The sequence below is a fragment of the Lampris incognitus genome, chromosome 18 (assembly GCF_029633865.1).
Source record: "Lampris incognitus isolate fLamInc1 chromosome 18, fLamInc1.hap2, whole genome shotgun sequence".
Taxonomy (NCBI): Eukaryota; Metazoa; Chordata; class Actinopteri; order Lampriformes; family Lampridae; genus Lampris; species Lampris incognitus.
In genome coordinates this window covers 15,975,772-15,999,793 of record NC_079228.1, presented here as the reverse complement: position 1 = coordinate 15,999,793, position 24,022 = coordinate 15,975,772, and the positions used below count along the sequence as shown (strand labels likewise).

Genomic DNA, 24,022 nt, shown 5'->3' with positions numbered 1-24,022 from the left:
GAGTAACAAGCCCAACACTGGCGGTCGTCATAACGGACAGCGAGTAGGACGGTCCACGACACACACGCAGGCTGTGTAATTGGGCTGTCACCTACTGATTAACAGACAATAAGGTAACACGGTGACATTCGGCTACATGGCTCGTTGACCTCAAGACGAATATGTTACATGATGTGATGTGGAGCATTTCTGATGCCAAGTGACAGCGACATGCTGAACTGAGAGAGTGGATATAGATGTAGGCATGGAGCTGAGAAAAGGCAGAGAGGAGTATCAGAAGCGGAGCAGTCTGGTGTTGCTAACGCACAATGTTATTAGATCTGACAGAAAGAAAGAACAACAGAGTGAAGGAGGGAGAGAGGGAACTAGAGAGAGGGAGGTAGAGAGGGCATGAGAGGGAGCCGGAAGGCTGAGAGACACAATGAGAGCGGGAGTGAAGCAGAAAGGGAGAGAGAGAGAGAGAGAGAGAGAGGGGAGATGGCCTTCTCATCTTCTCATTTTGTGTGATGGAGTTCCAGCAGAACGTGTTTATTTTTAATACCTGTCCCGCCTCTTGTGATTGCCTGTTTTGTGAACAGTATAGCCTTTGCAAGATCTGTGTTTTATTACCAAAGTTAACTGTTTACAAAGCAATGGCTGCTCAGGAAAATTTAAGTCCTATTCACTATATTATTTTTTTTCTTCTAAAAGTAAAAATGGACAAAGGATATGAAATTAAATAATGTGTTGGTCATTATTATTATTATTATTATTATTATTATTATATATGAGGATGGAAACTGTAGTTTTCTGCTCTCTGATACTGTAAAATAAATACATCCATAAATTCCAACACCATTATGGTAATAATTATATCTCACCGTTGTATGAAGATCTGTAAAATCTACATCAAATCGTCTATCACCAGTGTCCATCAATCATGAGCATCATACAGTGTCTTAGAAATTCCAATTAGGGAGAACAGATAAGCTGTATGGTTGCATTCTGTCCTGCACCAGGTATATACATATACTATAGACATATACATGTATGTATATATGCAGCAGCCAGGCCTCAGTGAGAAACTCACCTCAGCGACCAGGAGGAAAGATCCGAGCGGAGCCGGAGAACTTCGCTGCCGTGGACTTGAGATTCACGGATGTTTCACCGTCTCTGGACCCATCTCCTTCTTTCTCGATCCCTGTACTGCTGCAGATCTTGGCAGGTGTTTTTTCTTTTATTTTCTTTTTTTCTTCTTCTTCTTAGCGTTGACGGCAACAGAACGGACTCCAGTCGGATCCTTATTTCCAAAGGCGGGCACTCTGTGGTGATACGCTCCGTGTGCCCGGGTCGCCTCTTGGGTAAGAAGATGGGGAGGATGAGGACGGTGCGCCAGTTTAACAGGAGTTTGTAAATCCGCTCTCTCCACCGGGGGCCCGCAGGGAGCGCATCGTTTTCAGGGACCGCCGGTTGACCGAACGCTGTGCGCCAGCGACACCCCATGGCTTCGATGGTGAACTGCAATATAGTGAATTTTGACGCGCGTCCAAATCCGGGATTCAGCGTTATCTCTGTTCTGTGGGCCTAGGATTGGCCTCACACCCACCACCGCGTCAAGGCATTGATTTAGGAGATGAGGCATCTAAGAGGATCTCCAGAATGAATACAAATTTGTCAGGATCATCTGAAGGACGTTTTATCCGATTATGATCATATTATGACATATTCCCCACAGCTGTTTATATCAGCCTGAAAGCGAGAATTTCCTCTCTCTCGTTTAGACATCAGTTTAAACGTGGGCGCATAATTCAGATCAGTTTTATATTCTGCTGTGGTCTGCCCTCACAGATTTATCACTTGGTTGATGAGCTAATTTGTTTGGGGCGCCGACCCCCGCATTGTACAGACGGACCACGCCCCGTCGTGCTGTGTTTCGGGCTAGCCGCACAGTGCTACATCCGGGCGCTTCTGTCGGTTCACTATACTACGAAGATGGCGACTTCAGGGAGGACTACACTATTATCCTCCGCCTCAGCTGGATCCAAGAGCACGCTGGACAACGCCAACCCAGAGGACGATGATGGGCAGAACTTATGGTGGGACATGAGGCTGATGTCGGTTCTCCTATGAGCCATTTTTTTGGGGGGGGGCGCTGAGTGTATGTTTGGATGGTGTGACAGCTAGCTGGCTAACGCGCCTAAGCTAGCATCGGCACCGGACTGACAGGCGCTGATAGGAGAGAGCCGCTGCGTGGTGACAAAGCAACACCAGCTAGCTCACTTAGCTACCTGTCACGTATGAATGAACGGGTCGCATTCATTCAGCCGTGACCTGTTTGCGTGTGTTTGTAAAACGGGTATTCTGTTTGCAGGTCGACCATCCTGAGCGAAGTATCGACCCATTCCAGGTCAAAGCTGCCGTCTGGTAAAAATGTCCTGGTCATGGGTGGGTATCTGTTTCTCTGCAGTGTCCTGACTAGCCAGTGCTTCAGTTGCCTTTAGCAGTGATAGCCAAGTAGCCAGGAGTAATGTTGCTTAGATGTTGCTCCACTGTAATCTCACTTGCTCTCTGTGAAATGTACACGTTGCTTGTACCCTGCAACGACGCTGTTTTTTTTGTTTTTGTTTGCGTGCCTGAAATCTGATCAGACATTAGACAGCAATATCGTGAGACCGCTGGTCCTTGACAGGTGTATTTTTTAGTGCATTCATCCGTAGTCTGTGTGGTCTGATACCTCATTTGATAGGAACTCTGCGTTGTGATGGTGGATGATGAAGAATGAGACGGGGACACCTGCTGCCTTGCCAGCCGGGGGGATTTGTTCTCACACAGGCAGTGTAGAAGCAGGCTGTGTAAGACACAATAATTAATGTACAGCAACTTCATAGGACCAGGCTTCAACATGCACACCTCTCCTCAGGAAGGCTCCCAGCCGACTGAGGAAAAACAGCGCAAGTAGCCGTCAACAAAATGTCAAAAGGTCACACAACCAAAACATTGTACCATTAATAAAATAAAAAGCTCCCCCAAAGAAATATACAGAAACAAGTAGCCTATATACATAAGAACCAACAACACGTGAACAAAATGGGAAATATAAACCCATTACATCAATACACCGGTTACTTCGTCATAATTTTACAGGCGATATATTTTTAAATATATATTTATTTAGCGTCTTAATTTGATAGGACAGTAGAGATAAGAAATAGAGGGTAAAGAGAGCAGGGGAATACATTTGCATAGTTTCCGAGCGGGATTCGAACCCGCAACGCTCCATTTAGGGCCTCAGATGCCACCAGTCATTGATGCTAAGAGGTGTGCACCTTTGGTAAATGACGGCTCGCCAGGTGTCAGCGGTTGTTTATCTGTATATTTAGATATTTGTATTTGGTTAGCTATTGAGGCTGTTGTTGGCCACAGTTCAACCTCTTCATTTAGCGTAGAGCTTTAGACTGGCTGTCCATTAAAACGTCAACTGGCTTTGCGTGCCTAATGCACCGAGACCCCCTTGTCAGCATATCTCAGGCTCTGTTTAAGAGACCGTTATGTAGCCAGCCCTGACCTGACAGCCAGCCTAACCCATAGAGTCATGACGTCATTGCTGGCGCAAATGTCTGAGCAAATTTAGGTGTGGTGTTGATATGTAAGAGAAAATTATTGTATTGCGATCATTGGACAAATGAAATATTGGAGCTGTGCTGCAGCTGTCCAGAGGTCTGGATTGTGTATGTTTACCTGTACATGTGGACACTTGGGCATGGAGTTTTGTGCATGTGTGCATGCTGGATCCTATTCAACATTATAACTGTCAGCCTTACAGTGTGTGACTAGACTTTTCAGTTGGCGACAAGACTTTGCAGTTGTGCATATCAGGCTGGTTGCTTTGGTAATAGGGTAGTTTTTCCCCCTCAGCTATCCTACCACTTACCAAACTAACTTAATGTTTGCAATCGGTGCTTTACAAAGCTATTGGATGTGGTAGAGTTTAGGCTGTCCCATCCCATTCCTGAGGGTTTTCATTGAAATGACAATGCACGCTATCTTAAAGAAGCACCAACTTCATTGATTCATTCATTGGTTGCATAGTGGTCGTATAGTGTGATGGCTATGGGGCAATGAAACAGTTGCCACAGTGTTGTTGCTATGCTATGAAGAGAGCGGGAGGGGAAAAAAATGCCCCTTGGTTGTTTTTGTGACAGTTGACATAAAAGAAGTTGCCAAAATCCAAGAAGTTATAAAGCGCTGCTTTAATAACTAAACTGAAACCTTTGTCTGTTGAAAAAATAATGTTATTTGAACTTTTTTTTTAGCAGTGTGCCCAGGGCGGGAAGCTGAACTTTTAAGTCTAAAAGCTACAGCGGCAGTTTTGGGAAAAAAATTCCGAATTCATTGTTTTACAAAGAATAGAATTAGACCTTCAACTGATAGTCACAAGCAAAAATCACATAAACCTAATAAAAAAATGGGGATCAGGAAGGTTTGAAATGTATTTATAATATGTCTTATGATAAATCTTGTTTTGGCATTTCATTTCATTATCAGGCTCATCGCAGTTGTCATATGGTTTTTTTGTGTCTTTGTAGGTGAGGTGGGCTCAGGGAAGACCACCCTGGTTGCTAAGCTACAGGGCATTGAAGAGTATATGAAAGGACGTGGCTTGGAATACCTTTACTTCAGTGTCCACGATGATGACATTGATGGTAACTAGTAGTTACTCACATTTCTTAAGACCCATGGATCTCTCTGAATGTTCGTGCACGGATCTTTTCAGATACAGAGGAACAACATCAGGATACATTTGTATATTGCTACCCTGCTCTGTTTATCATTAGAACATGTGTGTAATATATTTGTGTATGAGCATGTGTTTATGTCTGTCTTCAGACCAAACTAGGTGTAATGCGTGGGTGTTGGATGGGGACCTCTACCACAAAGGTCTCCAGGGAGTGGCGGTACCAGTGGACGCAGTAGGCAACTCGTTGCTGCTGATCACAGTTGACATGTCACGGCCGTGGAACGCCCTGGACTCGCTCCAGAAGTGGGCCGCTGTAGCCAGAGAACACATCGATAAACTCCGGGTTGCCCCTGAAACACTGCGGGAGCTGGAGCACAGATGTGAGTCGCACTGAGCATTTCACCATCACGCAGACTAGTGGGATGGAGGAAAATAAACAATATATCTGTGATTGTTGGTGACTTTGAAAAGGTCTGGGACAGCATCTAGACATTGTGATGCCAAAACTCTCCATTGTACCACTACTAAGGAAGTAGCTGGAGGGGAAATGGCAGCATGGCCAACTGCAGACTACATAGAAACAGGGGGAAATTGTGATAGATAACACATTCTTCTGCAGGAATGTGGTCATTTTAAAAGATGTCCACGTTTATTATCTGAGAATATTTGTTTATTAATGTTTAGTTTTACTTGTTTCGCCCGTGTGTAGTGGTTAAACAGTTTCAAGAGTACACAGAGCCTGGCAGTGGGGACGAGGGTACCCCGCAGAGGAGGAGTGAAGATGAGGAGAGCGTGCTACTCCCGCTGGGAGACAACACTTTAACACATAACCTGGGCATACCTGTGATGGTGGTCTGTACAAAGGTACGCCCAATTTAGCTGCAGGAATGGACATGGCCTTCAGTACCTTTCTTTGGAAACCTGTCATTTGAATTTTGACAAAAAAATTTTTTTATTTTTTTTACTTGAACTAAAAGTACATGTGGCTCATTATGTGCTGGGTGAGTTTCATTATTTAAAGACATCATGTAAAGGTGACTTAACTGAGATAACAGGTTTTCATCTTACAGCAGTGATATGCTCTTCTGTAAGAAATGTGTACTCACCTCCATCTTCCTTCAACTTCTCCGTTGTCAGTGCGATGCCATCAGTACACTTGAGAAGGAACATGACTATAGGGACGAACACCTGGACTTCATCCAGTCCCACATTAGGCGCTTCTGTCTGCAGTGTATCCTTCACTGAGTGCATGAAGTCATCCAGATGTGTTATTACTAGTTTGAGATTAAGTGTTTTTTTCTGGGTTTTTTTCTTTCTGTTTTTTAGATAATACTGGCAAATCAGACTTAAGAAACAATGGCAAGAACAGCATTGCTTTGGCTCGTCTGTGTAAAGCTAGTGATTAGTTCCCAAAAATGTGGTGATCCCTTTTGTACTTGTTTTCCTTTGGTAGCCCTTTATAGAGTCAGTAATTTTGAATCCACACTGCCAGCTTTGTCACTACCCCTCCATATGAGAATAGAGTTGTTGAAAATACCCTTAACCACCATGACAGATGGGGCATCTCTGCTATATACGTCTGTGAAGGAAATGAAGAACCTTGATGTGCTATACAAGTACCTGGTCCACAGACTCTATGGTTTCCCATTCCATTGCCCTGCACAAGTGGTGGAAAGAGATGCTGTCTTCATGTATGTGTGTGTGTGTGTGTGTGTGTGGGGGGGGGGGGTTGTGAGTTTAAAAAGTAGGGTCTTGCATGTTGTGATATATCGTTTTGTATGTAACCCTGCATTTCCTCCACCAGTCCATCAGGATGGGACAATGAAAAGAAGATTGCCATCCTACACGAGAACTTCCAGACTCTCAAAGCAGATGACAACTTTGAGGACGTAATCGTGAAACCGCCAGTCAGAAAAGTATGGACTCGCACTAAACCGTTGCTAGACTAGAAGCATAATAATGTAGTTCTGTCATTTGACACTGTGAAAAGTGACAAGGACTAAGAATTTTTACCCCCGCCCCCCCTTAAGTTTGTCCATGAGAAGGAGATTCAGGCTGAAGATGACCAGGTGTTTCTGGTTAAACTGCAGGTGAGTGAGGGAACATCTCTGCTATGTCTTTGTCCAAAGGTTTGTCTGTTTATGTCTGATCCCCTATCTCTTGTTTATTTATTTATTTGTGTGTGTGCGTGTGTTTAAATATTCATGTATTAGTTTGGAATGAAAATTGGGTTGTAAATGTGTGGGGCTCCATGTAATATTAATTAGAGTAAATATTTGTGCTCTAATTTCAGTCGTTGCTCGCCAAACAGCCTGCTGTGACAGCGGGGCGACCAGTGGTGAGTGTTCTGTTTCCCCTCACGTGGGACACGGTACCAAGAAAAACCCTCAAGAATATAAAGATTTTGTTGGATAGCGGACCACCAGTTTTATTTCCAGATATGTAAAACCAACTGATGATGTTGTTGTTGTTTTTATACAGGATACTACAAGCAGACCACCCAGTGGTTCTCCCAGAACGAGTAATCGCTCAGCAGCTGCCAACGTTGCCAACACCATGCCCCAGTCAGGTACTAACTCCTCTGTGTGTGTGTGTGTGTGTGTGTGTGTGTGCGTGTGCGTGTGCGCGCGCGCGCGCGTGTGTGTGTGCGTGTGCGTTGTGGGTTGTGGGTTTAGAGAGTAACCACATTTCACCCTAAGAGTGTAGTGGAACAGGAGTGTAGGTGGAACGTTTTTCATAAAGCTCTTGCATTCAGACCAGACTTTCCGGTATGTTACAGAAGTGACACAGCCGAAGAGATCGTCCTGCCCTTTTTTCCTTTAGTATTGCTGCCACTACTCTTATGTTCATAGCAATAGTCATAGTATCTACAATTGTCATCATCCATCCATCCATTATCCAAGCCCCGCTTATCCAATTTAGGGTCGCGGGATGCAGGAGCCTATCCCAGCAGTCATCAGACGGCAGGTGGGGAGACACCCTGGACGGGCCGTCAGTCCATCACAGGGCCATTTGTCATCAGTATTGTCATAATTTAGGCTAGAATAATGTTAGAAATATTCTTTTTTTTCTTTTTCCACCTTTTTCTCCCCAATTATATCCGGTCAATTACCCCGCTCTTCCGAGCCGTCCCGGTTATTGCTCCACCCCCTCTGTCGATCCGGGGAGGGCTACAGACTACCACATGCCACCTCTGATATACGTATGTGGTGTTGCCAGCCGCTTCTTTTCACTTGACAGTGAGGCGTTTCACCAGGGGGCTGTAGCACGTGGGAGGATCACGCTATTCCCCCCAGTTCCCCCTCCCCCCAAACAGGCACCCCGACTGACCAGAGGAGGCAGTAGTGCAGCGACCAGGACACACACCCACATCAGGCTTCCCACCCGCAAACACGGCCAATAGTGTCTGTAAAGACGCTCGACCAAGCCGGACGTTACACGGGGATTCGAACTGGCGTTCACCATGTTGGTAGGCAACGGAATAGACTGCTATGCTACCTGGATGCCCCCTGTTAGAAATATTCTTAAGCCAGGGCGTCCGAGTAGCGTGGCAGTCTATTCCGTTGCCTACCAACACGGGGAACGCCAATTCAAATCCCCTTGTTACCTTTGGCTTGGTCAGGTGTCCCTACAGACACAATTGGCCGTGTCTGCAGGTGGGAAGCCAGATGTGGGTATGTGTCCTGGTTGCTGCACTAGTGCCTCCGCTGGTCGGTCGGGGCACCTGTTCGGGGGGAGGGGGAACTGGAGGGAATAGCATGATCCTCCAACACTCTATGTCCCCCTTGCAAAAGTCCTCGCTGTCAGGTGAAAAGAAGTAGCTGGTGACTCCACATCTATCGGAGGATCGGCAGAGGGGGTGGAACAGCGACCAGGACAGCTTGCAAGAGTGGGGTAATTGGCCAAGTACAACTGGGGAGAAAAAGGAGGGAAAAAGCCAAAGGAGGAAAATATATATATATATATATTAGCAGCTGATGAGTGCGCGATGCACGAAAGAGGCTTGTACTGCTATGTATTAAAACTTTTTTCCTGCATCTGTATTGATATTCCGGTCCTCATTAGTTGAGCACTTCTATCAACATCGTTGCCAGTTTTGGGAAAAAAATGCTATATATATTAAGCCTACTGCAATTTCAGTTTAGATTCCACTGTGCAATATGGCACAATGCCACAGAGCTGTGTTTTATGCACTTTTTTAGAAAGAAAACTTTTGACACTTTCTTTGCAGCCATGGAAAAAAAATAGTCTTGAATGGGAAAATGTTGCTTGGTGTGTTGGTCCAGTTGTTGTGCGCTGCTGGTATGAAAAGCTGTGTGTTATAACACGTGCACATATTATTGAAAGTGGGGTAAATCAGTACAGAACCAATGCAAAACTCACTGCTGATCTGAAACTTAGGTAAGAGTGTGGTGTTTTACTTTGCGAGGGTACCTCCAGCTGTTGGTAGATCGTGAGTGTTCACCGCTGTCTATGTCTGCAGCAGGTCAGACCAGTGAGGGGGTGCTGGCCAACTTCTTTAACAGTCTACTGACCAAGAAGGCCGGGGCAGGGGGGCCTGGGACACCAGGCGGGGGAAACAACACTCCAGGGACTGTACGCAAGTCAGGTGAGGAGAGCACATGCACAAACACACAAAAATCACTGGTTGAAATGTGTTGTTAGTCTGCTGGTGTGTGTGTGTGTGTGTGTATATATATATATATATATGTGTGTGTGCTCGCGTGTGTGTTGAAATCAATGAAAGGTATAATTCATTACACGCATCTCATCTGTTCTGTCATTCCTCAGCTTTCTACTTCACCTCTGAGCTTTTTTTGTTTTCTGAGTTTTCTCCTCCCTTCCCTCCTTCCATGACACTCCTGTTTCCTCTCCACCTCCTCCACCCACACTGTCCTGCGCCCCAGGACTCTGATAATGGCACATGGTAAAGAAGACATTCATGACAGGAGCTAACTGCATGTCTCACACCTACAAACGTAACAGGCCTCTTCCTGTTTTGAAAGTGGTGTGCGTGTGCTTGTGTGTGTGTGTGTGTGTGTGTGTGTGCTTGTGTGTGTGTGTGATGATTTCCTGCACTGTTAACATAAGTTGCCGTTTTTTCTTGTTTAACCTCATTAACGTCATTCATAATGTGTACACGTGCTAGTCAGAGGATGTTGGCCACGTTAAGGTGTGTGTGAGAGAGACATTTGCGTCATTGCTCGTATGTCTTAATTGTTTATTCCCAGAGATAGCCTTCATCCCTCTCATCCCCCATTTGTATTTTTGTTGCATCTTTCTCTCATCTTTCTGTTAGTTATTGCACCTGATATCAAATCACCAATATAGGTTTACCCCCCCAGACATTTGAATATCAACTCCTCTCTCTGACCTCTTATCACCCCTCCATCTGCAGTCCCAGCTGCTGAGATCTGACTCCAGCTCATTCCCCATTTCAGATCTCCCCGTCTCTTTGCACGTCGCATTGCATCCCTCTGCATAATTTGCCGTGGTTATTGTATACGATTATGTATAACTGTCTTCATGCTAAGGGCACGTGTCTTACTTTTTTTGCATGCTAATGTTGTGTTATTACTGCGTTGGCTGAAGTGTTATCGCGGCTGATGTGTGCATGCGTGCTCAGCTGTACGGTCATGATGTATTAAATGCAGGGATGCACCAAAATTTGGCTGTCTTGTAGTACCAGGTGAAATAAGCATTTCCAGCTATTGGCTGATAGAATATATACATATACACAATGCTGGGTGGGCAATATGCCTGAAAAGCCCGTCAAATTTAAAGGGTTAATTTTGCCCCTAAATGAAAGATGGGGGGGGGGAATAACCTCAAAACACTTTCTTCTTTTTTTTTTACCAGATTGTGCTATTTCTCAAATTGGTGCATAAATACTGCAATTCGTTTGGAACAACAGGATAAATTATAAAAGTCTACAAACAGGAAGTTCTCTTTTGGGCTTAATCGAGGGACATTTATTCAAGATGATTTTCCATCTTTTTATCACCCAGCACTACACATACATGTTGTGTTTTATCATTCTGACAGGGAGCACTGGTGAACGTAGTTGTGTTGTCGGGGCTCTCCTCTGCTCCGTTTGAGTCCTGCGTAGACGTCATGGTATGATGCACGGTGAATAAAAGATGTGGTGGCCCTGTGTTAGCTGAAGTACCGGCAGTGCGGCGCTGTTTCACAGTTGCTGATAAGGACAACACACTAGCTGTGTGTGAAAACAGTTCGCCTTCAATACCAAGAGGCGATTCATCACCAAAGAACTGCTCCAATACAGCTTGAATTAGCCACCTGACAAGATAACACCCCAGTCAGCACGTCTCAGTAAATTAATGCCAAACCCGGGAATCGCCGGTTCGAATCCCAGTATTACCTCCGGCTTGGTTGGGCGCCCCTACAGACACAATTGGCCGTGTCTGTGGGTGGGATGTGGGTGTGTCCTGGTCGCTGCACTAGCGCCTCCTCTGGTCGGTCGGGGGCACCTGTTTGAGGGGGAATGGGGGGGGGGGATAGTGTGATCCTCCCACGCATTATGTCCCCCTGGCGAAACTCCTCACTGTCAGGTGAAAAGAAGCGGCTGGCGACTCCACATGTATCGGAGGAGGCATGTGGTAGTCTACAGCCCTCCCCGGATCGGCAGAGGGGGTGGAGCAGCGACTGGGACGGCTTGGAAGAGTGGGGTAATTAGCCAAGTGCAATTAGGGAGAAAGGGGGGCGGGGGGGATTAATGCCAAACCAAACACTCGTCTCCCAACACTCCAATTTTTGTTGCATCCCAAGTTCAGTGTAAAAGTATTGTCCTTGTGATAGTGATTGGCACTTATTGTGTTGTGTGTGTGTGTGTGTGTACTTACATTGGATGCAGGCTCTAAACTGGGCCTGAGCGATGTGCAGGCAGAGCTGGACCGCATCTCTAGCCGGGAAACTGACTTGGACCCAACCAACGCCAACGAGACCCCCGTGGCCGACGGCCAGGACACATGAAGACCAACCTCCATCGCCCGCTCTCCTTCTCCTCAGCCACCCTCCTCGTCCTCCTACCCTCCCTTTACTTCTGCACACCCCTTAGAGAGAGACAACAAAGAGAAAAAAGGAGGAACACACTATTTCCCCCTACTTTGTTTTTCTCTCAACCCCACTAAGAAGGAAAGCCTCTCCTCCTCATCCTTCCCCTCCTGCTCAACATCATCTGCCATACTGCCTCCCCTCTGGTCCGCCCTCGCCTCTGTCCCCTTCTTTGTCCTTCTCTCTTACACCTTGTCTGTGTGTGTGTGGCTGGCTGTCACTTGAGGGGGAGCATTTGTCAAAATTGTCTTGTTGTGAAGATCCATTTGAGGGTAGGGGGGTAGATTGGGATGAGGAGACCCTGGGAAGGAGGGAGAAGAAGAAACGGGTTGTGTACATAAATGACACAGATGGACTGAAAGTGAGGAAAAGGGATGTGGATAGAGAGAAGAGAGGGGGCTGAAGAGGGGTACTTTTCTCCATCCATCTAGTGAGATCCTGCAGCCGGTCTCGTCAGACTGTAAGAGTTTGGAGCGTGTGTGTGTGGATGTAGTTGTATTTAGTATACGGTAGGGATGACTGCTGTGTGTGTCCACTCATGTGAGCGTTTAATGTAGGGCGGCAAGACGTGATTGGCCAGTAGTTTGGACCGAGAAAGAGAACGGGGGAAGAACAGAAAATATGCCTAAAAACAAAACTGAAAATTATTATTATTATTTCTATTTTTTTTTTTTGCTGAAGGGATGTAGATATCAGTATTATTTGTGTGTTTGTGTGTATGTGTGTGTGTGTGTGTGTGTGTGTGTGTGTGTGTGTGTGTGTGTGTGTGAGAGAGAGAGCGAGCGAGCGAGCGAGCGAGAGAGACTGGAGAGACGGTGAATGAGGAGATTAGGGAGTTATCCCTTTAGCTGTACATCGAGAGATTTTGGCTGTTTGCATTTTCAACCAAAAGAAAAAAATACGACAAACGATTACTATGCTCTTACACAACGACCTCTTAGAAAACGCCGTACACTACTAACCACACATCTGTTATGTCTGCTCATGTTGTGCAGCACCCGGTGACACTACAGAAACCAAATTTGGGCGGAAAAAAAAAACACTAGAGAATAATCACTTCACAAATCAAGCACTGGTCCATAGTACGGTACATGGCATCCATTTCTGAAGTTGACCAACCCCCCCACCCCCCCTGGTGATACATGCTGTTCAGACCCATGGACTGCAATGGATGCTGTACTTTTCCAGTGCTCTGGAAAGGCAGGGTGGGGGGTCGGGAGGGTAGCCGAGCTTTATTTGTACAGGTAGAAGCACTAGTGAGTCAAGTTCATAGTTACTGTGGGCGGTTTGGGGGGGGGGGTGAGAGGGAGGGGGGGTCAGGATAGAAGAGGGTCACGTTCAAGAATGTACAGTCATCTCGCTGATTGGTCCTGTTATTTCAGAGCTCCGTGTTGGCGTTTGTATAATCAGATCTGTTAATCAACCAATTAAAAGGTGTATTTATTCGGATTCAACCACCCGTGTCCTCGTCCTTTCTTGACCAGATACGTTTGCCTTATTTGTTTGTTTGTTTTTGGGGTTTTTTGCGATGATCAGAGTTTGCCAGAATCTGCAAAAGGAATGGCTCGGTCAGTCCTAACTTCCCCTAGTCCTCTAGGAAGGTCTTCACAGTGCGATGCTTGGACAAGTGCCCCGGGTGGGTTCACTGAGTTACATCAGAACCTTCTTGGAAAGTTTTAATTATCTCTTTTCATCTTGCAGCTTGCAAAAACAAACTCAGTTTGTGTAGTTGGTGTGTGTAGTAACTGTTTGAGTGGAGTTTGATATCTGTTGAGGATGACATGGTTTACCCAGGGCCACATAGAACTCCCCAGTGATCCTGAAAAATGAGGAGTTGCTAAGCTACAGAGGACTCCATCTCACTGCCTAGTGACTCCCAAGTCATGGTTCTCTGTCATGTAATGAGTCACATGTCCTAAACCTGCTCAAGTGCATGCATATGGGGGCGTCCGGGTGGCGTGGCAGTCTATTCCGTTGCCTACCAACCGTGTTACCTCCGGCTTGGTCGAGCGTCCCTACAGACACAATTGGCCGTGTCTGCGGGTGGGAAGCCGGATGTGGGTATGTGTCCTGGTCGCTGCACTAGCGCCTCCTCTGGTCGGTTGGTCGGGGTGCCTGTTCAGGGGGGGAATAGCGTGATCATCCCACGTGCTACATCCCCCTGGTGAAACTCCTCACTGTCAGGTGAAAAGAAGCGGCTGGCGACTCCATATGTATCGGAGGGGGCATGTGGTAGTCTGCAGCTCTCCCCGGATCGGCAGAGGGGGTGGAGCAGTGACCGGGACGGCTCAGAAGAGTGGGGTAATTGGCCGGGTACATCTGGGGAGAAAAGGGTGGGGGGGCTGTCCAAAAAAAGAAAAGAAAATTCAATCTTGATAATCAGGGATGCATGGTAAATCTTGCATTAGCAGTAATTACCAGGTAACTCGTGATATACTACCTCACCTTGTGTTTTGGATGGTCAGACCCTGCATTAGGACAGCAGATCATAAATATCTAATTCATAAATAATGACAGTACTCCTTTATAGCACCCTGTCTTGTTCGTTGTGACCCACTGTGGTCTTAACATGCATACGGAGAGAACAGCGCCTCATGGGAGTCTGATTTGCAACGGTTATAAAGAAGATTAGCTAAACGTTTGCTTGTTTAAGTGAACAGAAATAAAACTGCAAATTTAAACTTCTTTATCCTTGTTGCTGATAACTGGATATTTCTCTTCATGGTCAAACTGCAGAGCACCTGTGAGTTTTGAGTGCCTTAATATGATTGGTCAGTATTTGTCTGAACATACACATGCACTATTATTGGCATATTTCCCTTATAATGGACCCATACCGTCAGAAAGGAAAGATTTCCTCACAATTAAGTTTGGTTATTTTAGATGTCCTCGTTTATTGTGCAATTAATTTTTGAAACCAAAGAGCAAAGTAGTAACATCCCAAATCATATTAGCATTAGAAATAAGGTCAAGTGTCAATGAGAGACGATGACGATGGTGCTGATCAGAAATATTTGCAGGTAGATCAAATATCATTCATTTCCTCCCCTTATTATTACCCAGAGGGCTAAGATATTTTGCATGGGTGTACTGCAAATGTTTTTGCAGATGTTTTTACTGTTTTTTGATGAGGGTTTTTTTTTTTTTGGCAGACGTTTTTACTGCAGATGCCCGGGTAGACCAAACGTTCAGATAGATTTCAAAATTCCTGTTGTTCCTGGAGGGCAGATATCAGCAACGCTCCTGTAGCAGCGAATGTCGAGACCTGATTGTTAAGGAGGATAGACTTGTTTAAAAAAGAGAGAGAGAAAGACAGAAAGAAGACAATCACAACAAACGGAGCTGAATACATGACAGGAATAACAATGCAAACAGCTATGAAACCCGTGCAGAGTGAGACCAAGGCTATGAGAGTCACACTACGCACCTTGAGTGTTGTGGTGAAATTAATTTTGGCCCCACTGCCATTAGCTGCTCTGAGGCACTGCTGCCTCGAGAGCAACTGGGAACATTTGCATATCCAATCTATTTCACAGATCCGGGCTGTCTTCTCTACCTGACACACCATTTTTAATATTGAGAGTAAACAAACTTTAAATAAAGCAGGAACGATCTCTCATGCGGTGGCTGCTAATCTTTTTGTGGGGGGGAGGGGGAGGGGGGGTTGCAAATCTGCATGACTGAATTACTAGTTTGGATTATTGAAACGTGAGTTTCAGCAGCCCACGTGCTGGGCCTACTGGCTGCATGCATCACCGTCATCCCACGGGCTGCAAAGGCTTTTTACTGTGATGTGAGTCCACCAGGGGGTGCTGTAGCACCCCAGCTTCGCGCAGGATGGATTCGATACAGCGCTCGTTTGACCGGTTTCAGTTGACAGCGTGTTCGAGCGTCATGTGAAGCGTCAAGCAAGGTTCGTTTCAGAAGCGTTCAGTTTTGCAAAAGTCAATCAAATTGTGGATAAATGTTTTGAGGCGTTCATGTCGAGGCTGCGTCCTTGTCATGGAACAAAAAGGCCAACAACAATGACCGTAGTTTGTTGTCCTGTATATAGGGATGAGATTTTGCTGATTGCAATTGGTAACACATGGAAAAGGATTAAGTAATTTTCCCAAATCAATCACAAAACATTCGACATAGCTGGAGAAACTACCGATTTCTGTTTGAATAACCAATATTAGCGATTTGAGTATGACAGTTTCCTCCTCACCGGGGCACTATGGTGATGGGATTACGACCCTACTACTACTATCCATCCATTATCCAAACCGCTTATCCTGCTCTCAGGGCCGCGGGGATGCTGGAGCCTATCCGAGCAGTCATTGGGCAGCAGGCGGGGAGACACCCTGGACAGGCTGCCAGACCATCACAGGGCCGACACACTCAGGGACAATTTGGTACGGCCGATTCACCTCACCTACATGTCTTTGGACTGTGGGAGGAAACCGGAGCACCCGGAGGAAACCCACGCAGACACAGGGAGAACATGCAAACTCCACACAGAGGACGACCCGGGATGACCCCAAAGGTGGGACTACACCGGGGTTTGAACCCAGGACCTTCTTGCTGCTTGCCAAAATCATGTACAACTCCAAATGTATATCTGCTATCAGTGTACACAGTCAATGATTTTCCTTCCGCTAGTTTGCAAGTCCGGTTTAATGCAAGCAATTCAGCTGCCTGTGCAGACAAATGACCTGTGAGGCGTGTACTTTCAATGTCATGATCGTCCACTACTGCATATCCAACTTCATTTTGCCCTGTAATTGAATTTTTCTTAGCAGATCCATCAACATACCATACATAGTCAGAGTTAAAGATATGTGTTTCCTTTAAATCCACTCTTGGGCTGCATGCTTGCGCTATCGTGGTTAAACAATCACGAGGTCCCCCATCTTCAGCAGTAGGGAGCAGGGTGGCAGGATTTAGAGTTGTGCAATGTTCGACCTCAACATTAGGCAGAGATAAGAGAATGTTGTTATATCTCAGCCCGCACGCTGGAGACAAGTGAGCTGTTTTCTGCTCTAGCAGAACAGAGGCCACTGAATGAGGTACTAATAGTGAGACTTTCTGATACCCGACTATATCTCGCGATGCAACTATGGCTTTTTCTGCTGCCGCTATTGCGCTCAGACAGACTACTACTATCTTTATTTTCATTTCTTCCCTCACTTCCTCCATCCCCAACTGCCTCGGCTGCAGTGAGGACCCAAAGAGCCCAAAGGGCCCTGTTAATCCTCTGTGCTCCCACTTCACTCCATACTGTGCAGGTCCATTCATCCCCCACCAATGATGTGATCAGTAACACATGTTCCTGCAGAAAAACTATCTACTGTTTTTGCTGTCATGCTAACAGCGCTATCAAATCCTGCAACTCCATCAGTTCCCAGTTGTTTAACCATATGTTCGTACTAGTTTAACTAAAGACTACATGAGTCTTTGGTTCTGAAATCTTCTTGTCATGCATCACATTTGCAGAGTCATCTTTAGTCGGTCAGAAGTTATGTAACTAACTCACTGCTGTAGAAAAGAAGTTATTAGGAGGGGGGCATCCGGGTGGCATGGCGGTCTACTCTGTTGCCTATAGCAACACAGGGATCAGCTGTTCAAATCACAGTGTTACATCCGGCTTGGTCAGGCGTCCCTACAGACACAATTGCCGTGTCTGCAGGTGGGAAGCTGGATGTGTCCTGGTTGCTGCACTAGCGCCTCCTCTGGTCAGTCGAGGCACCTGTTCCAGGGGGAGGGGGAACTGGGGGGAATAGCGTGTTCCTCCCATGCACTATGTCCCCCTGGCGAAACTCGACACTGTCAGGTGAAAAGAAGTGGCTGGCGACTTCACATATATTGGAGGAGGCATGTGGTAGTCTGTGGCCCTCCCCGGATAGGCAGAGGGTGTGGAGCAGTGACCGGGACGACTCGGAAGAGTAGGATAGTTGGCCGGATATAATTAGGGAGAAGGGGGGGGGGGTTAATAGGAAAGGGAAGTCCTGCAATCATTGCATCTTTTGTTTAAAGTTTCTGGTTCTGTTTTTTTATCTGTACCAAGTTCAAGCCTAAATAATAGCAGAGTGCTGTGCGTGTACGACGTTTGGTTCTGTATCACCATCATGGTGACATGGAAACACCAACCATCAGTCAGATGGTGGCCATGTTTTGCCATGGCTGGCCATTTTTGTCTGCAGACCAGTCGCTTTGGCAGGAAACCAACCGAGGATCATTTTGAGGTTACCTACTTTCTATTCTGAAAATCAAAAGTGGCTAGTGAACCAACGAGATTGGCAGTTAATTATAGGAATGCACCAACTGCTGTGGTCAGAGAATGAAAATGTTTCATTCCCTGATCACAAATGACCTAAAATAATCTAAAATAAATGCTGGTTAGCTCCAACATAGCGACTACATAAACAACGATGTATACTCTCTCCATTTAAAAATGGGCGTTACGAAGGGCCAGCCCGCTTATCCGGCTATTATAAAGCTGGATAGCATCCAAAAGAAAAATGTGCTCAGGAATTTATTGAAATGAGCTTTTTGCTGTTTAGTTTTGTGATCTCTAAAGGAGCATGGCAGAGAAACACACTGATGTCAATGAGAAGTCATTCATGCTGCCTTTTGTCAGCAAGCTGACCGACAGTCTTTATCTACAGCTGAGTCTCCTTTGCTCCTGCAGCCTTTAACACGGCACGAGTAACATCCTACTGTACATCTGTTTAGCCTTTGGAGAAAGACTTAACAGATGAGTTAAAAATATTAAATAAGTTATTGTGAGCTAAAAATGAATAGCTTCATCTCTAAATATACACTGATCAGCCAAAACATTAAAACCACCTGAGGCTACTGCCATCAGGGAATACAGTTGCCATGAAGGTGTGTACTTGGTCTGCAACAATGCTTAGGTTGGTGATACGTGTCAAAGTAACATCCACACGAAAGCCAGGACCCAAGGTTCCCCAGCAGAACATCGTCCAGAGCATCACACTGTCTCCACTGGCTTGCCTTCTTCCCATTGTGCATCCTGGTGCCATCTCTTCCCCAGGTAAACGATGCACACACACATGATGTAAAAGAAAACATGATTCATCAGACCAGGCCACCTTCTTCCATTAGTCCATGCTCCAGTTCTGACGCTCATGTGTCCGTCCATTGTAGGTGCTTTCGGCAGTGGACAAGGGTCCTCATGGACACGCTGACTGGTCTGCAGCTATGCAGCCCCATACACAGCAAGCTGTGATGCACTGTGTGTTCTGACACCTGTCTATCATAACCAGCATTAACTTTTTTAGCAATTTGAGCTACAGTAGCTCTTCTGTGGGATCGGACCAGACAGGCTAGCCTTCGCTCCCCATGCACATCAGTGAGTTTTGGGTGCCCATGATCCTGTCGCCGGTTCACCGGTTGCCTTTCCTTGGACAACTTTTGGTAGGTAGTGACCACTGCATACCAGCAACACCCCGTAAGTGCTGCTGTTTTGGAGATGCTCTGACCCAGTCATCTACCCATCACAATTTGGCCCTTGGCTTCCTAATATATCCCACCCCTTGACAGGTGCCACTGTAACGAGATAATCAATGTTACTTACTTACCTGTCAGTGGTTTTAATGTTTTGGCTGATCAGAGTAAAATACAGCTCACATTTTTTAGATTCCCTGCTCTGATTATACAGAGGAGGCCAATCTATCAGAAGAAAGACCTCTTCTTTTTTATAGTATTTGTGGAGGTGTTGAACTCAGAATAATCGAACTCTGCAGGTTTGGCCCCTTGAATCTTGTCTCGCGGTGTGGTACCGGTCCAGTGGACAACTTTATCTATAGCAGCAACTACTGTCTTGTCCTCCTGGGACCGGTGGAGTCTAGATCACCTTGACCTTGTGGACGTCTTGACTTCATTCCCATCATCCACTGTCTCCAGACTTAGGCTTGATAGCATCTCACCCTTGACCCCTGACCACCTCAGCCAGGTGAGAGAAACAGACTGATGCTTTGTTACCTGACCCAAGCATGGTGGTATTTATGCTTTGGTGTAGTCCTTAGGCTGGATTCAACATAGGGAGAGATAAGTAGCACTTGTTTCTGTTCGGTCGTAAAAGTAAACTTTTATGATGCCCCGCAATCAGCATAGTGAAGGTGATCTCTTTATTTTCGCATGTGTTATAGTATGTATTATTTCACATGGTGAGGAACAAACCCAAAGCTACCGTAAGGAGTGAGGATGCCCTCTTTGATCAGTGAATGATCTTGTTCCTGTTCCTTCACTAAGAAACTACTAAATTACAAACACCATAGACTCCCATTTATCAAGGTGGCTGAATGTTAATCTGCTGTGTGGGGAGCAGCGAAGCATAAACCAAGATGCGTGATTAGGGGGCCTGGAAATGCTTCTGGCCAAGTGCTTCTTTTTCCGGTCGAGTAATCCTACAATCAACACAGACCATTGACTCCCATTTATTAAGCTGGTCCTCTGTACTGATGTAGTTGTATATACATCTTAACATGTCTGGTGAAGAAGCAGAGAGACTCCTCCCAGTTTCTCCTTTTCCAAGTGCAGGACAAATGGCCATAGAAGAGCATTCACACGGACTGCGGCTCCCCGCTCATCAGCGTGGTGCAATGTCAGATGTGGGCCGGGGAGTTGTCAGCTGCACGTCCAGCGATGTCTGATGAGGCAACATTGCACAGTACTTACCGCCAGCTACCCTCTCATTAGGCTGAAGTGTTTGATGGTCATGATCAAAGTCAGGCTTGTCTTGATGCGGAAGCCCGACTCTACAAATGACGCCTTTAGTTTGAGTGGCCTCCATAACAAAAGGGAGCATCAACATCTTTGAGTGGACTGAATTGGAGGACTGGGCTGGATGGGTAGACAGTCAAGTTATAGCAGACGGAGCCTGGTTTGGGCATAGGTTCAGAGGCAGGCAGACTCAAGAGTGACTCATCCGGGTACATTTTTTTGGTGTGAGAAATGTTTTGAACTGTTGCTTTGAGCTCCACACAGGGGTTATGTATCAAAGACTGTGGGTCGCCCCAAAATAGGAGTTTGAAACCATGGAGTGTCGGACTTTGATGAACTGGTTTGTTTGATAAAGAGCACATGGTTCCACAATACTGCGTGTCTGTCTGGATCTGGTCACGCCAGCATCTGAAAGTCCTTCAAGCCTAATTGTGAGAGGTGATGTTTTTAACTGTGGCAGGATTATATCTGTTCTCCAGAGCTGAGAGACCCCGGTACATTGCTGTGTAGTAGAGCTGCACAATAATTCAATTTCAGTGGTATTGCATCAGCACGAAACTTGAGTGTTGTCATATCGAGATACACAGTTTGGGAGTCAGGAACACTTTATTTGTCATTTCACCTCATGTACTTGTGCACATGAAGCGAAACGAAATGCTGTTTCCCCCAGCCCACAGCAATGCAACATACAGACAAAAACATATTCAAGAACTACAAGAACACACATATTCAAACTTACATATAAGTCCAAACCAATAAATAAATAAATAAATTGTTGTATGAATGGGTGATAATGAGAATCTAGTAACTAAAATGTCGATGTTTTATTTATTTGTTTATTTGTTTGTTTGTATTTCGGGGTGCTGAAATCATGCTTTATTAAATCAGTAATGCATAAAACTCAAGGAGGCTGTTTATAATGCTAGTTCAATTGGCTCAAAGTGCAGGGCACAACAACAGTGCAACTTGAGTCTTTTTCGTTTGACAGGAGATGGATTCTCTGTGGCGAGTCGGCTTGTGAAGACCCTGACTAGTGTGACAAAGTGAAATGACTAAAAGCCAAGAACACACTCGAACACACAACACGTCACCAAGTTACCCTCTGAGATGGCCTGCTTCTGCAAAGAAGTACTTGCATTGACTTTTGTTTATGTATGGCCAGGAGATGTTACTTCTGTAAAGACGATCCAACTGTCCTTTGCCAGAAACAGAGCACATAGAGTAATTAGAAGCCCAAAGTGCAGGCCGCTCGTACTGTGAGCATGTCATTGAACTTGTGAAAGGGCATAGTCAGTCTGAACACAAGGCCAGTTTATGCTGCTTAACATGACGGTAAATGTAAACAGCAGTCAGGGTCTTATGCCCTTGTTACAATTCATAGGCTATTTTAATATTGCATGCACAGAGGTGTGCACATAATAACATTGTCTGTGATTGTTGTTCAACAGGGAGCCTCCCTACCCGTTGAGGCAATCTTAAGACTTCAGCTTATTGTTGAGGCACAGTGTTTTAGTTTCTAAGTTCTCCAGGGTATTCGTTTCAAGTGAAACTTTCTCCTTTCAAACATTCAGTTTCCTTTTGTTTCAGTTAATATTGTCATAAATAACTGCATACGTTCTTTCATAACCGTTAAATTCGGCTGTATACATTATGTACATGTCACAGAAAAGTGGTTCAAAAAGCTTACGTCATAATTATCCACTATGGCACATTTGTAACAACTTTACACTTTAGTCTAGTATGGCATAAATTAATGTCAAGTGTGGTATAAAAGTAGTTCATATTTACAAGGACAGAAATCCAGGTCTTTATCAAGGAAAGGTTGTGAGTGAGGCAAATTGGAATAGATATTAACTTTATGTTTTTGTTTTATTTTTGTTTTCTTTATATGGACCGAATGTGAAGGTTAACAGTTGCAGATGGGAAGCTGAGCTCTTTGGACAGTTTGCGGGTGTTGGCTCCACTATCTTTCTCCTTCACTGCAGAGATGCTGAGCATCGTTGAGTCCCCGGTAAGCAGAGTCCTCTCTGATGCTGTCACTTGTCTGACTTAGCACTGATCTCCACTTGAAGGGTGTTGATCTTTGATGGAGGGCCTCAGGGTGGAGGAGGCCTCTACATGTAGGTGAGGACATATTTCCGTCATTTTGCTGCTGGAGCTCATAGTAACCATTGACTCGGCCATCATGGTGGACATGCTAGTCGCTGACATGCTCTCAAATGAAATCTCAGCCGTAGCAGAATGAAAGCTGCCGTAACCGGCAGCCTCCATATGAACTGGAGAGGCAGAATAACTTTCTTGCATGATGGTAGCACCAGAAGCTCTTTGCTCCATTATAATCTCTTTTTTTTGCTTCTTCAACAAGGGAGATGACGTTGAGAGAGGATGTTGTAGAACACTGTCCATATTGATTCTTGGCTTTTACTGTGTATTTCCTACTGTCTGCTACTGTGGCCTCACATATCTCAAATGTGTACACATTCCTAGAGTACCTCAGCCTCAGATTTGATGTAACTGATACTAGTATGTTGTCTTTTAGTCACTCCACTTAAAAGACAAAGTATTTCTGATTTTTGCAATATTTCTTAGTTGAAGAAAACAGGATTGGACATGTTTAGTAACATGGTGATCAAAAGATATTCTGGTCAAAGACGATACCAAGATTTTTTCGGTAGGTTTGATGTTTGAATGAAGTGGACCAATAAACTTATCAACTGCAGTGGCAAAGTTCTCAAGACCAATTAAGAGAACTTTAGTTTTGTCGGGGTTTAGACGAAGGAAATTAAGGGACATTCTTTGGTGGCAGCTAAGCAATCATGGAGGGATGACAGTTGATTCGGGTTATTGGGTTTGTCAGAGAAATAGATCTGAGTATCATTGGCACAACAGTGGTATGACATGTCTTGAAAGTGACTAAACAAATGACCCAGAGGAGGCATGTAGAAAGAGAAGACGATTGGCCCAAGGACAGACACCTGAGGGACTCCACACAGTAGGGGAGCTGATGAGGATACAAGCTTGTTAATACAATATAATTGTCATACTTACTTATTCACAGAAAGTTGAATCAGTTCATCTGGACACAGCTTTTATTGAGAGAGAAACATTTCATCACTCATCTAAGTGAAATCTTCAGTCTCAACTGACTGCAGCTATCCCCACCCTTATAAACAATAGTGGCATAACGACCAAAAACAATGATCAGTTTCATATGCAAATTACCATGACTATTAACTAGAGTTACAATGACCATGTGTGCTAGTCACAAAGGATTGGGGAATAGTTGCAATCACAGCATTGTAAGATGGTGACAGATGTACTCTTAGCGCCTCCCCCTCGGTTCAGGGATGGTTGTTCCCTCTTCACATAGATGGCCTCTTTGACTCCCCGTTCAAACCAGCGTTCCTCCCTACCAAGGACATGCACACCCACATCTTGAGGATGTGCACATCCTCATCCTTCAAAGAGTGGCCACTGGCCTGTAGATGGGTGTAGACTGCA

At 45.3% G+C, this 24,022-nt stretch overlaps 1 protein-coding gene across 3 annotated transcripts; it reads left to right on the top strand.

Annotated features, from left to right (window-relative positions):
* Nucleotides 1-1,971: 1,971 nt before the first annotated feature.
* dync1li1 (dynein, cytoplasmic 1, light intermediate chain 1) lies at nt 1,972-13,067 on the top strand. Of its 3 annotated transcripts, none has more exons than XM_056298397.1 (13): nt 1,972-2,075; nt 2,351-2,424; nt 4,566-4,682; nt 4,867-5,097; nt 5,427-5,581; nt 5,855-5,948; nt 6,273-6,408; nt 6,522-6,633; nt 6,748-6,807; nt 7,011-7,055; nt 7,199-7,286; nt 9,204-9,326; nt 11,592-13,067. In XM_056298397.1, the coding sequence occupies exons 1-13, from the start codon at nt 1,972-1,974 to the stop codon at nt 11,708-11,710; spliced, it is 1,458 nt and encodes a 485-aa protein (XP_056154372.1). In that variant the 3' UTR covers nt 11,711-13,067. The 3 variants fall into 3 exon arrangements, with proteins under 3 accessions (XP_056154372.1, XP_056154371.1, XP_056154373.1); XM_056298396.1 differs by having other exon boundaries at nt 9,201-9,326; XM_056298398.1 differs by lacking the exon at nt 2,351-2,424 and having other exon boundaries at nt 1,994-2,075; nt 9,201-9,326.
* The last annotated feature ends 10,955 nt before the right edge of the window (nt 13,068-24,022 follow it).